Genomic DNA, 12,533 nt, shown 5'->3' on the forward strand with positions numbered 1-12,533 from the left:
CCCAGGGAGCCCAGGGAGGTGCTGGGGCAAAAGGGAGCGGGGGCAGAAGCATGCGGAGGCATGGCCGGCTGAGACACGGGCACAGGCTCGCAGGCGTGCGCACGCGACGGTGCACACAGGCCACTGCACAGCTCTGCCAAGCCTGCCTCCCGGGTGGGAGACCTGGAGGCTGCATGGGGCCCTGGGCACCAGAGGCTTCTGCCGGGGCCTCAGGAGGGCCGTAGGGGCTCCAGCTGAAGGGTCCATGAGCTGGCGACCTGTGACCCCCGGCTGACCACACAGGGCCGGCCCCTCCGGGCGCCTGCCGCACACCTGGCTGCTGCCGTCTCTGCCTGTGTGTCCCCTGCTGAGCCGGGGAGCCGCCCGGGTCCCTGGGGGGCGTCTCCTCAGCCCACGTGCAGCTGGGAGACCAGCCCAGCCCGGATGCTACCCCGCCCCAGTCCCGCATCCAGGCGTCACCCCCGTCACACAGTCCCTCAGTCTGCAGTCCCCAGAACCAGCTCACCCGGCCGGAAGTCAGCCTGGTCCCCTGTCCCCACTCACGTCCAGTCCTGCCAGCTCCAGCCCTGGGCTCTGACCCACCCCGGCACTCTTGAGGGCCCCGCACTCCCTCCTTGGGCCCATTCGAGCCCCTCTCCTGTGAGGCCAGGGTGACACTGCTCAGCGGGACAGACCCTGACGGTCTCTGCAGGAGGGGCTGGGGGCTGGGGTGCGGGGGCCGTGCGCGCACGAGGAGGCAGCCCTTGGCCCACCAGGCACAGGACGTCTGCTTTATTTGTCTGCGAGCGGGGCACACACACGCCTTCTCCAGTGCAGGGGCGGGGGCGCCGGCAGGGAGGCCACAGTGGTCTGCACCGTGGCCGCACAGCAGGTCCAGGCTTCATGCTCCATGTCACGGCGGGCCCGGTGCGAGGCTGCGTCAACCCTGCAAGGAGAGTCCGGTCGCTGGGCGTGCTGACCCCGGCTCTGCTCTACCAGCACTGAGTGGGGTCCTCCCCAGTGGCCTCCAGGCCTGGAAGGAGCCCCCTTGGCTCTGTGCCCGCAGCTTCCTGCCCTGGCCCTGGGCCCAGACTAGGTCCAGAGAACGGCTCCCCTCAGCCCAGGAGGGCTCCCTCTGTTCTCTCTGTGGCTCCGATTCTCCCAATGAAACCTCCTGGAGGGCCCCCACCCTAAGGTGCGGGCTGGCGGGACCTGCTCAGCAACGCGGGCAGCAGGGCTGCGGCTGGCCCAGGCCTGGGGAGACCCACGGGCACCTGCCCCTCCCTGGTGCCCCAGGCAGCCCGGAGCTCTCGAGGGCCTGGGGGTCAGCCAGGAGGGTCAAGGCAGGGTCTTGAGGTCAGCCCGGGACCACCACAACCCCCTTCCACCCCCAGGCCACGGCCATCAGGCCGCACCCTGCCCTCTGCCGCCTCACCACTCTGCCTCCCACGGGGTGCAGCCCACAGCCCACAGCCACAGCCCTACCCCGCATTGGGCCTCCTCCCCGGCCACCCAGACGTCAGGACAAGGACACCCCGGAGGTCAGGGCCCGTCTTGACCCAGCCTCGCTGACTTGGTGCCCACCGGCCAGCCCACGCCCCGCCCGTGCCCCGCCCGAGCCCGGGGTAGGGGGAGGCCCCGCGTGCCTTGTGTGCAGAGCTGACGCAGTGCTGGTAGGCCCTCACCAGGTCAGCGCAGAGCAGCACCTCCTGCAGGCGGTTGCGGTAGCAGCGGAGGATCTGGGCCTGCAGCCCAGAGCACACGGGCTCCACCCTGCGCGGCCTGTGGACACAGAAGGGGCTGCGGTCACCACGCGGAGCTCCCCAGTGGGCTCCCCGCCCACCCGCCCTGCTGTGGGCCCGCTTCTCCCCCAGAGATGTCTGAGTTCACAGCTAACACACCCAGGACAGAGGACATGGGAAGACCATGGCACGCCTAGGGCAGAGCGGAGACACCCAGACCCCTTCCCAGGGAATCTCCGCGGGGGCCTGGGGGGGTCACCGTCCCTGCTGTGCTCGTCAAGAGAGGCCTGGGCCACACACTAGACTCCACACGCACTCATCTGAAGAATGGCGGATTTCTCTTTTTCAAAGCGTGAAGCAAATACAGAAAGTGAAGCAAAGCTCACTCTCAAATCAGCTCCTTTCTGACACATCCCCCACGGCCCCTCCACCCTCCCTTCCCTGGGCCTGACATGCTCTCCCGCACACACCCTGTCACACTTGTGTGCGCAAGTACACGCTCGCATGTGCACAAACGTGTATAGACACACATGTACACGCACATGTACACACTTACATGTGCCCACACTCACACAGACACACACGTGCACGCACGTACACACACGTGCACACACTCACATGTGCTCTCACGCCCCAGGACGCATGTGCTGAGGACCCTGCCCCCGCAGCTCCAGGCGAGGTGCCGTCTCTCACCCCGCACCCCACACACCGGCAGCTGAGACCAGGAGGCTCCAGGACACACATTCAGAGAGTGTCCAGGGCTCCAGGCGGGTCCACGCGGGAGCCCTGGGGCCCGGGCCGAGCTCGGGCACCGGGGCAGGACCCTGCTCCCATCTCCCGGGACCTGCAGGAGGACAACGGCCCTACCCCAGGTCCAGTCCTGAAAGGCCAGCCCCATCAGGTACCAGGACGGAACGCTGCTTGTGGCACAGCTCAGACTGCTCCTGTCCACGGGTAAAGGCAGGAGGGGGTCGGTGGCCCTCGCCCCAGTCTCTGACCACCCGGCCCCCAGCGCTGCACAATGCCCTCCTTTCCAAGCCCCAGGCCCTCTGATGTGGACGAGGCTAACAGAGGGCCTTTCAAATGCCTCCAGACAGGCGTCCCCTCTCCGCCGCCCTCCTTGAAACACCTTCCTGTGTGTTTCCCTCTGCCCTCCTCCACCCCGCTGGCCCTGGGCGGGGAGCCCTGTGCCTGGACAGTGCTCCAGCCTGGCATCCCCTGCTGTCCTTCACACCAGCCTCAATGGGGGGCAGGGGGTGGGACCAGGGGCTGGGCAAGGCTGGAACCTCAGGACGTGGCCTCAGCTGGAAACGAGGTCTTGGTGGATATGGTGGGTGAGGGTGGGTCGGCCCCTGATCCAGCGTGATGAGTGTCCCCCTAGAGGAGGAGGGACACAGCCCACCAAGAGAAGCCATGTGGCACCAGCGCAGAGGCTGCGGAGACATGCCCACGAGCCGAGGACGCCAGGCCTCCCAGCAGCACAGAAGCCGGACACGCTGGACACAGGCCCAAGACCCTCGAGCTTCCGGGGGAGCTGCCCACCAGCCGCAGAAGCCCAGGAAACACGGTCGGCCGTTTAGGGAAGCGGTATAGCGCCAGCTGGGTGGGAGCCAGCAGGAGGCAGACCGCTGGCCGGTCCTTTCTAACAGAGAGGGACCCGCATCCTCCGCGACAGAGGGCTCCTCGGCAAGCGGCTCGGCTGGGAAGGCCACCTCCAGGCTGCCCCGGCTGCACTTGAGGTCCAGGTCATTCTGAGAACCAGCCTGCCAGGTCCGAACCTGCACAGTGGCCCGTTCTGCAGGTGGGGATGCTGGTATCAGAGGGCTTAGGTGACCCGCCTGAGGCCACACCACACGAAACACGCAAGCGTAACGGCCTGCTTGTCTGGCTCTACAGCCCCCAGGCTCCACGCTGCATCCACTGACCAATCCCATTCTGGAAAACTCCCCGAAGATTCTGGGGAAGAAACCACCAAGGGTACAGAAAAGCAGCAGAAGACACATGGGACTCCGGTTCCCCGTGGAGCCGGACATTCCCAACCGGGAGGGCTGACGCCCAGCCACGTGCGGGCGCCCATGCCAGCAGTGGGCTGGCCCCCCCAAACCTGCAAACCCCACTACCCACAGGCCCGAGCCCAGCCCCCTCGCGTGTCCCTCGAAGGCTCTCCTTGCGCCAATGAGAGCGCATCACTGCCCTTCTCCCGTCACCACTGCTGATAAAACCGTGCCCCGGGGGCTGCAGCGGAACCCGGCCAACAGACGTCCTTCCGACACCTCCTTCCTGAGCCACACAGGCGGAGCAGGACTGGGGGGCTCCCTAGGGCCAGACATCCATCTCTTTCAGGGCCGGGCAGGCCTGGCTGCTCCCTGAGGACACTCTGCCCCTGCCACGGCCACTTCTGTGCGCTCAGCCGTCGGCCAGCAGCCACAGGGGCCTCCACCTCAACCCAACCCTGGGAGAGCTAGCCCCCGAGGAGATGGGGTGCAGACTGACCCCCAGGGCTGCTTAGCCGTTGACAGGGCTCCTCTCTGGGCTGTACACACACACACACACACACGTGCACAGACACGTACATGCACAGAGCCAGTAGGCCACTCCTGACTCTGACCCTTTGTGAAAGAGCTGCAAGGGAGGCACATGTCCGCTCCCACCCCCACCCAGGAGCGCAATTCAGCAGACGCGTGGAAGGGACGTGGGCCCAGGGGACAGCACGTCTTGGGGGTCAGGAGTGTCCGAGCAGACCCACGCCAGGACCCGTAGGACAGGAGAGCCATCCCCTGTGGTCCCTCAGAGGCCCGGGGGTGGGAGGCACCAGGGAAGGTGTAGCGATGCCTGAGGACCCCCCAGACCTGGATGCTGGACCCCCTCTTCCCTTGCTCTCTCGAGGTTGCCTGTCTCCTGCTGACCGGAGTCACCCCAGTCTGGCTCCCCCAATCCTGAGACACTCCTGGGGCCTTTCCTAGCCCGCTGGTGGGGCACCCGGGCCAGGATCTCCTGCACAACTGAATTCAGGCTGCCCCCGCCCCCTGCTCCAGTCCCGCCGAGCCCCAGCGTCCCCAGCACCCAGGGTTGACTGGCCACCTGATGTGCTTCCCTGGGAGCTGCCACCCCATGAGGGACGTGGCCTCCACCCTGCTGCGCTGCGCCCCTGCTCTCCTGAAGCCTTTACGCGGGCACAGCCATGCCTGCCCGGCCCTAGCCCTCTGCCCAGAGACGGGCCAGCAGCCCCTGCCCACACGCTCAGGCCCAGCACCCTCAGGGCCAGCTTTCCGGGTGGCGTCCAGGGCACTGCACCCGTGAGAGGCTCACCGGGGGCCGGGCAGGCGTGGCACCGGGTGGGAGCCACACTCGGTATCTCCCCAGGGCTGAGGCCCATCCCTGGGGTCCATCTGCAGCTGCAAGGACACAGTGGTGGGGGTGCTGCCCTTGGCATGTCCGTGGTGGCCACTGTGAGACAGGCATGACGCCCACAGGAGGCGCTGGCAGGGCCCTTGACCACAGGGTCTGGGGGTCAGCCACCAGCAGCAGTGGCCGAAACCTGAGGCTGGCTGCCCAGGCGTGCAGACCTCGGGACGAGGGCCACAGCCACCGTTTCAGCCTCAGCTGGTCCAAATGGAGACCCTTGGCCCCGCGAAGTGCTTTGACTGGAGGCACTCGCAAGCAGAGGACAGCCCCAAGCAGCCAAGCCCAGTAGAGCCCCATCGGGGGCCGGCCGGCAGGGCCATACGGGGCTCGGGGACAGGAGACAGGTGCTCGTGGCAGGAGGGGCCCCGTGGGGACACGGGGGCTGCTCGGGGCCTGTGGTCCTCCACCTCGGAAGCAGCGCCCCGACCTTTAAGTCTCCCCGGGCTGGACCCGTCCCCACTGGGGTCATACCCCGCATGCCCAGCAAAGGGAATGGACATGGCCGAGGCCTGTCTCCTACATCCTCTCTGCCGGTTCCCGACCTGTCAGCCCGCCGCCAGGACCCGTCCCCACTGGGGTCACACTGGGTTTGGGTGCACACACCACATCTGGGCCCACCAGAGCCACAGCGGCAGCTGTCCCGAGCCCACATATCCCCGTGCTTGCCCCCTGACCACACACGCTCCGCACAAGCCCGTGCTGGGGGCGCAGGGGGCCTGGGGAGAGCTGGGTCCCGGCCCCTCACCCGGCCCGACCAGCAGTCACCACGGCAGGGAGGCAGCCAGGCCCCGGGACGCAGAGGGCACCGCGGGCTGCTGGAGGAAGCGAGGCGGACCCCACTCGCTCCAGTTCCTGTGTCTCCGGGTGCCTGTCCCCTCCCCTGGGTCCTCTGTCCTCACCCAGTCGGCCCCACCAGCCCTCTGCATCACCACCTCAGACCCCTGCATTCTGGTCGTGGAGGTGCTGGAACAGGAAGGGCCGCAGCAGCCTGGGGGACGTGTCCGGGGTCTGCAGCGTGGCTGCAGACCGGAAGGGCTCTATGGTCACGGAGCGTGGCCTTGGGCAGCTCGGTGGACTGGAGGCCCGGGGGGCAGTGAGTCACCGGGTCAGAGGAAGACGGTGCTTCTGTCTCGAGGCGGTGCTGAGGATGCAGACTTGGGCATGACCACCCGGTACCTGGGTTAACGCACGAGTGCTTATTCCTGTGACCTTTCTGTGGGTTTGAAATCACTTCAAAATAAGACAAAATAAAACTGAACATGCATGGCCATTTGAGACGACTGAATGTATTCAAAAGGATGCGTGTATCCCTGAAAGAGCCCACCGGGGCCCCTTTTCTGGCTGGGACGGGGGCAGGGGGCGGTGTGACAAAATGATTCTGCATCATCTGAAAAAAGCGCTGTAACGAGCTCTCAGGGGCAAGGACTTGCTCTGCTGCATAGCTTATGTCTTAAATAACTGAGTGGCAAGGTGTGTTTACACATATTTGGAATGCACACGCTGGCCCCAAGTGTCCAGAAGGAGACCCAAGGTCAACGGTGCATGGCTGGGTGGGGTTTTCCATCACTGCCGAGGGCACAAAGCTTCCCCGTTTGGTGAAGAACCAAAGTGGGTCTGCACCTCACACCCCACAGCCGAGAAACCACAGGGGGGCCGCCGGAAGCACGCCTGAGTGGGAATAAATCATGGCCGGTGTGTGTGCACACGTGTGCGCCTCCGCACGCGTGTTCTCTGCTGAGCCCCTCTAGAAGGACTGAAAGGTAAGCGCATGAAGGCAGTTCAAGCTGCCTGTCATAGTTGCCATTATATCGGTAGAAGAAAAAAAATTGGGACGCTTCTCAGTCTCCTTCAGTAAGTAATAGATTACATAAACTTTGATGCTAGGACTTCCCTGCTGGTCCAGAGGTTAGACTCCACCTGCCCATGCAGGGGACACAGGCTCTGCCCCTGGTCTGGGAAGACCCACATGTAGGGGGCCATACACTGCACCCGTGAGCACAACTACGGAGCCTGTGTACTAGAGCCGCGCTGGGATGGAGACGCCCGCACGGCGAGCGGCCCGCACACCCCAGGAAGAGTGGCCTGCCCCCCGCGCTGGAGGAGGCACGTGCGGGGCGACCAGGACCCAGCACGGCCACATGTACCAACAACAATTCTGCGAGGTTTTAAGGAGAATTCTGCCCTTGCAGGACAGCAATGCGGTATTTAAAGCGAGCACACAAGCCCACATTCATGGACATGGAGACAGGGCCACAGGGACCAGGTGAGGGAGTGACATGTGTTTCCAGGAGCCCACTGACGCCCGGCGGCGTGACTGTCCACAGTGTGGGCAGGGACTGAGGACAGGGTCCAGGAAGGGTCTGCCTGCCCCTGCCCGCTGCCCACAGGAACGCCGGCCCCACTGGGCACGGTACATGGGGGACTGCAAGTGACCCAGTGTGTCCAGGCCAAGTGCGCACACACACACACACACACACACACACACTGCGAGTGAGCCACCGTGCCCAGGCCAAGCACACACACACACACACACACACACACAGAGTGACCCACTGTGCTCCGGCCAAGCACACACACACACACACACACACTGCGAGTGACCCACTGTGCCCAGGCCAAGCGTGCGTGCGTGCACACATGCACACGCACACGCACACTGCACGGGAGGGCCCAGGCCTTCTATGTGAAACCCATGTGAACTCCTTGGCTGAGCACTTCATGCCACGTCAGCCCAAGCAAAAGCCAGAGCCTGCTGTCCCCACCGACCCAGGCTGTCCAGCCCTCACCAAGTGCACTTCACCTCCTGACCAGCTCTGTTCACCATGTGAGAGATCTGCTATGCTGCAAATCACCCTTCCTAATTTTCCTTAATTCCTCAAGACACATTCTGCTGCCTTTGACGAAATAAACGCAGCTTCATTGCTCATTTTACTGTATGGAAAGTGTCATAAATTTCATATCCAGGATGAGCAGCAAGCTTTGTATTACAAAAGTCCTAGTTTTCCTTTTACAGCTTCAACCAGACTTTTGGTCTTTGCTTGCAGAGGCAGTTGTACTAAGCTGCTCACAGTCCTGAGCGGATGCACAGAATGCACAACGATAAACCATGAGAGCAGAGTCTCCTGTCACCAGGCCTCCCCCCTACGCGCTCCAGCCGGGCGCCGGGCGTGGGTGCAGCGTCTCACCATGAGGCACTGTCCTCCCCCGGGACTCCAGCCTGGCCCCGAGGACCAGGCACCCGGGGATCCTGGGCCCAGGGACTGGTCACCGTTCAGACCCGGGCCCCCAGGACTGGTCACCGTTCAGACCTGGATCCCCAGGACTGGTCACCGGTTTAGACCCGGGTCCCCAGGACTGGTCACCGTTCAGACCCAGGCCCCCAGGACTGGTCACCGTTCAGACCCGGGCCCCCAGGACTGGTCACCGTTCAGACCCGGGCCCCCAGGACTGGTCACCGGTTTAGACCTGGGCCCCCAGGACTGGTCACTGGTTTAGACCTGGATCCCCAGGACTGGTCACCGTTCAGACCTGGGCCCCAGGGATTAGTCACTGTAAGGCTGTTGGGGCAGATGGGGCCTGCGAAGCAGCACTTAGACCTGGTTCAAGATCGCCTAGTGGCCAGCATGGCACAGGCTGGTGGGCCTTAATGCAGACCCCAGAGAGTGGGAGGGGCACAGAGGACGCAGCATCACAGGCCCAGGGGCCCCTCGGCTTCATGCCAACACTGACAATCCTGCCAGCAGAAACCAAGACCCAGGGGAAACCCGGCTGCTGCTCTGGCCAGTGTCCTGCGTCGCCGAGACATGGCAGGGCTGTGCAGGCGCCAGGGACCCAGGCCACGCGCAAGACGCACACTCTTTCCAAAACGATTCCCAGACCCGAGTGGCTGTGTCCTTAAAACAAGGAACTAAATGTCATAAAACTGGTTTTGCTATCTAGAACTGAAGTGACCCCATTTTTTACTTTTAAGAAAGTCCGTATTTCTAACCAATATGCAGAAGTTCACCCCTGTCTGAGGCACAGCCAGTTTCCCTGACCAAGGAGACAGCATCAGAGGAGGGGGTGGCCTGGTCCCAGGGACCAGTAGACACAGCAGGGCTCCAACAGCGACAGCCGACGGGCACAGGCCCGGCCCCAGGGCCAAGGACCCCGAGGGGCCACCGGGAGCCGCTTCTGGGACAGGGCTGTGCACCCAGCGCACGGGGAGGGAAACAGTGCACCTTCCGCGAGCCACGGGACCGGACCGCTGTCCCCGGGAGGCGCCTGCAGGCAGTCCCCACACAGAAGGGCGTGGCAGCCACGGCAGTTCTGGGGGCGGGGCTCAGAGGGCTGTGTCCACGACACGGCCAGCAGCCTCCGGGAGGAGCTGGAGGTCAGCCTGCGGAGCGTGAAACGGTCAGCAGCCTCCAGGAGGAGCTGGAGGTCAGTCTGCCAGAGCGTGACCCCAGTGGTCAGTAGGCTCCGGCTGGCGGGGCTGCAGCGGCCATCAAGGGGCTGCCCAGGGGGTCCTGTGGTCTCGGGGTGCCCCAGGCAGTAGCCCCAAAACCTGCCTCATTTGCGAATGCATTGGGGGGTGGGGGTAACAGCAAGATTGATGTTTGGGGACACTCTGAGGGGTTGTGAGCAATCACGGCTGAGTGTATACTCTCCCCTTCCCAGAGGCTGGACGGCAGAGAAGCCTCAGAACCCGGGACCTCGACTCCCTGGGGTCTGACTGCACCAGGGACCCAGGCCCCAGTCCTGGGCAATAACACGTACAGCCTCTGGAGAGCACGCAGGAAGCCCCAGGGTGGCGGTGGCTAGCCTGTGCCCTGCATATCGTTTCTCAGGAGGTGGACCCTCGGGACAGAGGGCTCCTGGGTTCTGGTGCCGCCGCCTTCCGCCGGGGCCTGCAGACTGCTGCCCAGACCTCTCACAGCCGTGCGCACTGAGCCACAATCATCATGCTTCCTGGGGCCGTGGCTCTGGCCTGAGGCACGCGGGCCTGGAGACGACACGGCCCCTGGGAGGTCAGCAGAGCCGTGCCCTTGTCGCCGTGCGAGGCCCACTCTCCTGCCCCACGGGGCCCTGCAGACCCTTCCAGGTCTGCACCCCAAGTAACATCTGTGTTTGCCTCAGGCTGTGCCCCATTTCCTGACGCTCTGCCCCCAGGCCCCCAGCGCGGGAGGACAGACGGACACGACGCTGTAGCTCAGCCCTGTGCCGCCTGAGCTCCCCCGACCAGTGTCCTGCAGAGGTGTGTGGCTCAGGGCCAGGTCACCCTGGAACCCCCAGGACCAGGGGGCTGGCAGCACCCCTTCTTGACTCCCTGGGGATCTGAGCCCACAGGACACGCAGGATGTGGGCCTGGAGTGGCTCTGCCCTGACCCCTGGCATGAGACGGACGTGGGGGCCTTGGAGCAGGAAGGGACACATGGCTGTCATTGTCCCTCCGGAAGCCCAGGATGAGGCACAGGGGTGGGTTTCCACGCGGGCGCAGTGCCCTCCAGAAGCCCGGGATGAGGCACAGGGGTGGGTTTCCACGCGGGCGCAGTGCCCTCCAGAAGCCCGGGATGAGGCACAGGGGTGGGTTTCCCCGAGGGGCAGGTTTAGCTGTGACTGAGCTTGCAGGGAGGAGGAGGGGCCCTTACTTGATGGCGCCCTCAATCTTCGTGGCTGCCTCGTGGAACTGCTGTGACGACAGCCTGTACGCCTCGAGGTTCTGCGGAGAGAACACAGAGCCACGGGTCACCACGGAGGACTCCTGCAGCCCCACCCTGCCCGCTGCCCTGCTCAGGCCACAGACTCCCCTGGCAGCACAGCAGGCGGCCCGACGCACACGGACCCCGTGAGCAGGGCCCTCCCCCACCTGTAGGAGAGCTTTATGGACACGTGGTCACACACATGACTCGTGAGCTCACAGCACAGGCCGCTCTGGCTACACAGGTACCTGGAGACTGCAAGGCCGCGGCCCAGGATGTTCACTGTCCCTCGGGCGTCTGCTAAGCGCCGTCTGGTCCAAGCCCGTCTTACAGGCCTCTGCCGCCCAGAGATCTGAAGCGACTTGCCCCAAGCCACATCACAGGCGCAGGTGCCGGACCGCAGCCCAGGACGCCCACCGCACTGCAGGGCCCGCAGGCCCCGGGTACACGCTGCCTTCCGTCCAAGGTCACCCCGCTGTGCAGGCCAGCGGGGCAGGGGCCGTGGGGGGGCCGCAGGGGGTGGAGCCCATGGCGCCCCCAGTCAGTCCCCCTATTTCTCTGTGCCAGGTGAGCAGCCTCAGGCCACTGGACCAGCAGCCCACATGCCGCTCTTCCAGGGGAGACCCACACACGCCTGCCCCAGCACCAGCTCCAGTGAGGCCCCAAGAGGGCCCGACGTCTCCCAGGATGTCCTGAGAAGGACGCCACGGGAGGAGCCTGACCTGGGGCTGCCTTCAGACACCAGCAGGTGCCCAGTGGCCTGCCCAGGCTTGGCCCGCCCCTTCCCACCGCAGTGCGGGAGGCCTGGTCACGTGGGGCCCCCGCGGCCATCAGCCTCCCAGCCCAGCACTGCAACTCCACCTCCACGGGAGACACGGGAAGCCTGGACCCTTCGGACCAGAGGAGGTGACAGGAGGCAGGATCAGAGCTGGGCAGGGTGGGCGCCGGCCCCACGGACCCCACTGTCCACCTCAGGGGCTGAGGTGAAGGGGGGGCACCGGGACCAGGCCCTCGGCCCTGTCCTGGACCCTCGGCCCGGGGATCTGCCTCCTGGTGGGCACACGGAAGGGGCTCTGAGGAGCAGCAGGGCCCAGGAAGGGCGGGAATCAGCTCTGGGCCGTGCTGGGGGGCCAGATGTTGGGCGTAGGCCCCCACCCCAGTGACGGCATGAGCCCCAGCTCCCCCAGCACATCCCTCACCTCTGACCATGCACAGCCCAGGCCCCCCGATGAGCGGTGTGGGCTGAACACCCAGTGCACCAGGCAGGAAAGGAACGGGGCTCCCCTCACCCCACAAGGCTCCCCCAAACCCTGTGGGGACATGCTGACGCCCGGTCTTCCCCAGGGAGCCGCGCGGCTGGATGGGCCTGGGGGCTCCAACTTCCTCCTCCATGCCCGGCCTGGCCAGGGATACCTGGGTCTGTGGGGAGCCTGGGTCCGCGGCCAGGCAGGCTGTGGGCTTGGCCTGTGGCGGGTGAGGTCTGTCACAGGAAGAGCGTGCAGGCCGAGAAGCACCGATAACCCCGGAGCCGCTTCCTCCACAGCCGCAGGACTGAGGCCCGCCCTCCGCCTGCCCATCCGACCTGCCTGAGCAGGACGGCTGCCCCTACCGCTGCCCTGGAGCGAGCAGCAGCCTGCGTCCACCCCGCTTCCTGGGGACGCTGCCAGGTGCGCCTTCTGAGCCTGCTGCCACTGAGAGCGAGGCCCTCACAGACTCCACGCAAGGG

At 65.3% G+C, this 12,533-nt stretch overlaps 1 protein-coding gene across 3 annotated transcripts in view; it reads right to left on the reverse strand.

Moving 5' to 3' along the window:
• Positions 1-757: 757 nt before the first annotated feature.
• The window catches only part of CHCHD6 (coiled-coil-helix-coiled-coil-helix domain containing 6), an 89,914-nt gene continuing 78,138 nt past the window's right edge, over positions 758-12,533 (reverse strand). For 2 of the 3 annotated variants that reach the window (XM_055557483.1, XM_055557485.1), the window contains exons 6-8: positions 10,757-10,827; positions 1,626-1,761; positions 758-925 (exon numbers count right to left, since the gene is read on the reverse strand). In XM_055557483.1, coding sequence (XP_055413458.1) covers positions 920-925; positions 1,626-1,761; positions 10,757-10,827 — 213 coding nt within the window. In that variant the 3' untranslated portion in view covers positions 758-919. The remainder of the gene's footprint in view (positions 926-1,625; positions 1,762-10,756; positions 10,828-12,533) is intronic. The other variant, XM_055557484.1, reaches the window with a different exon arrangement.

This window comes from Bubalus kerabau, chromosome 20 (genome assembly GCF_029407905.1).
Source record: "Bubalus kerabau isolate K-KA32 ecotype Philippines breed swamp buffalo chromosome 20, PCC_UOA_SB_1v2, whole genome shotgun sequence".
Taxonomy (NCBI): Eukaryota; Metazoa; Chordata; class Mammalia; order Artiodactyla; family Bovidae; genus Bubalus; species Bubalus kerabau.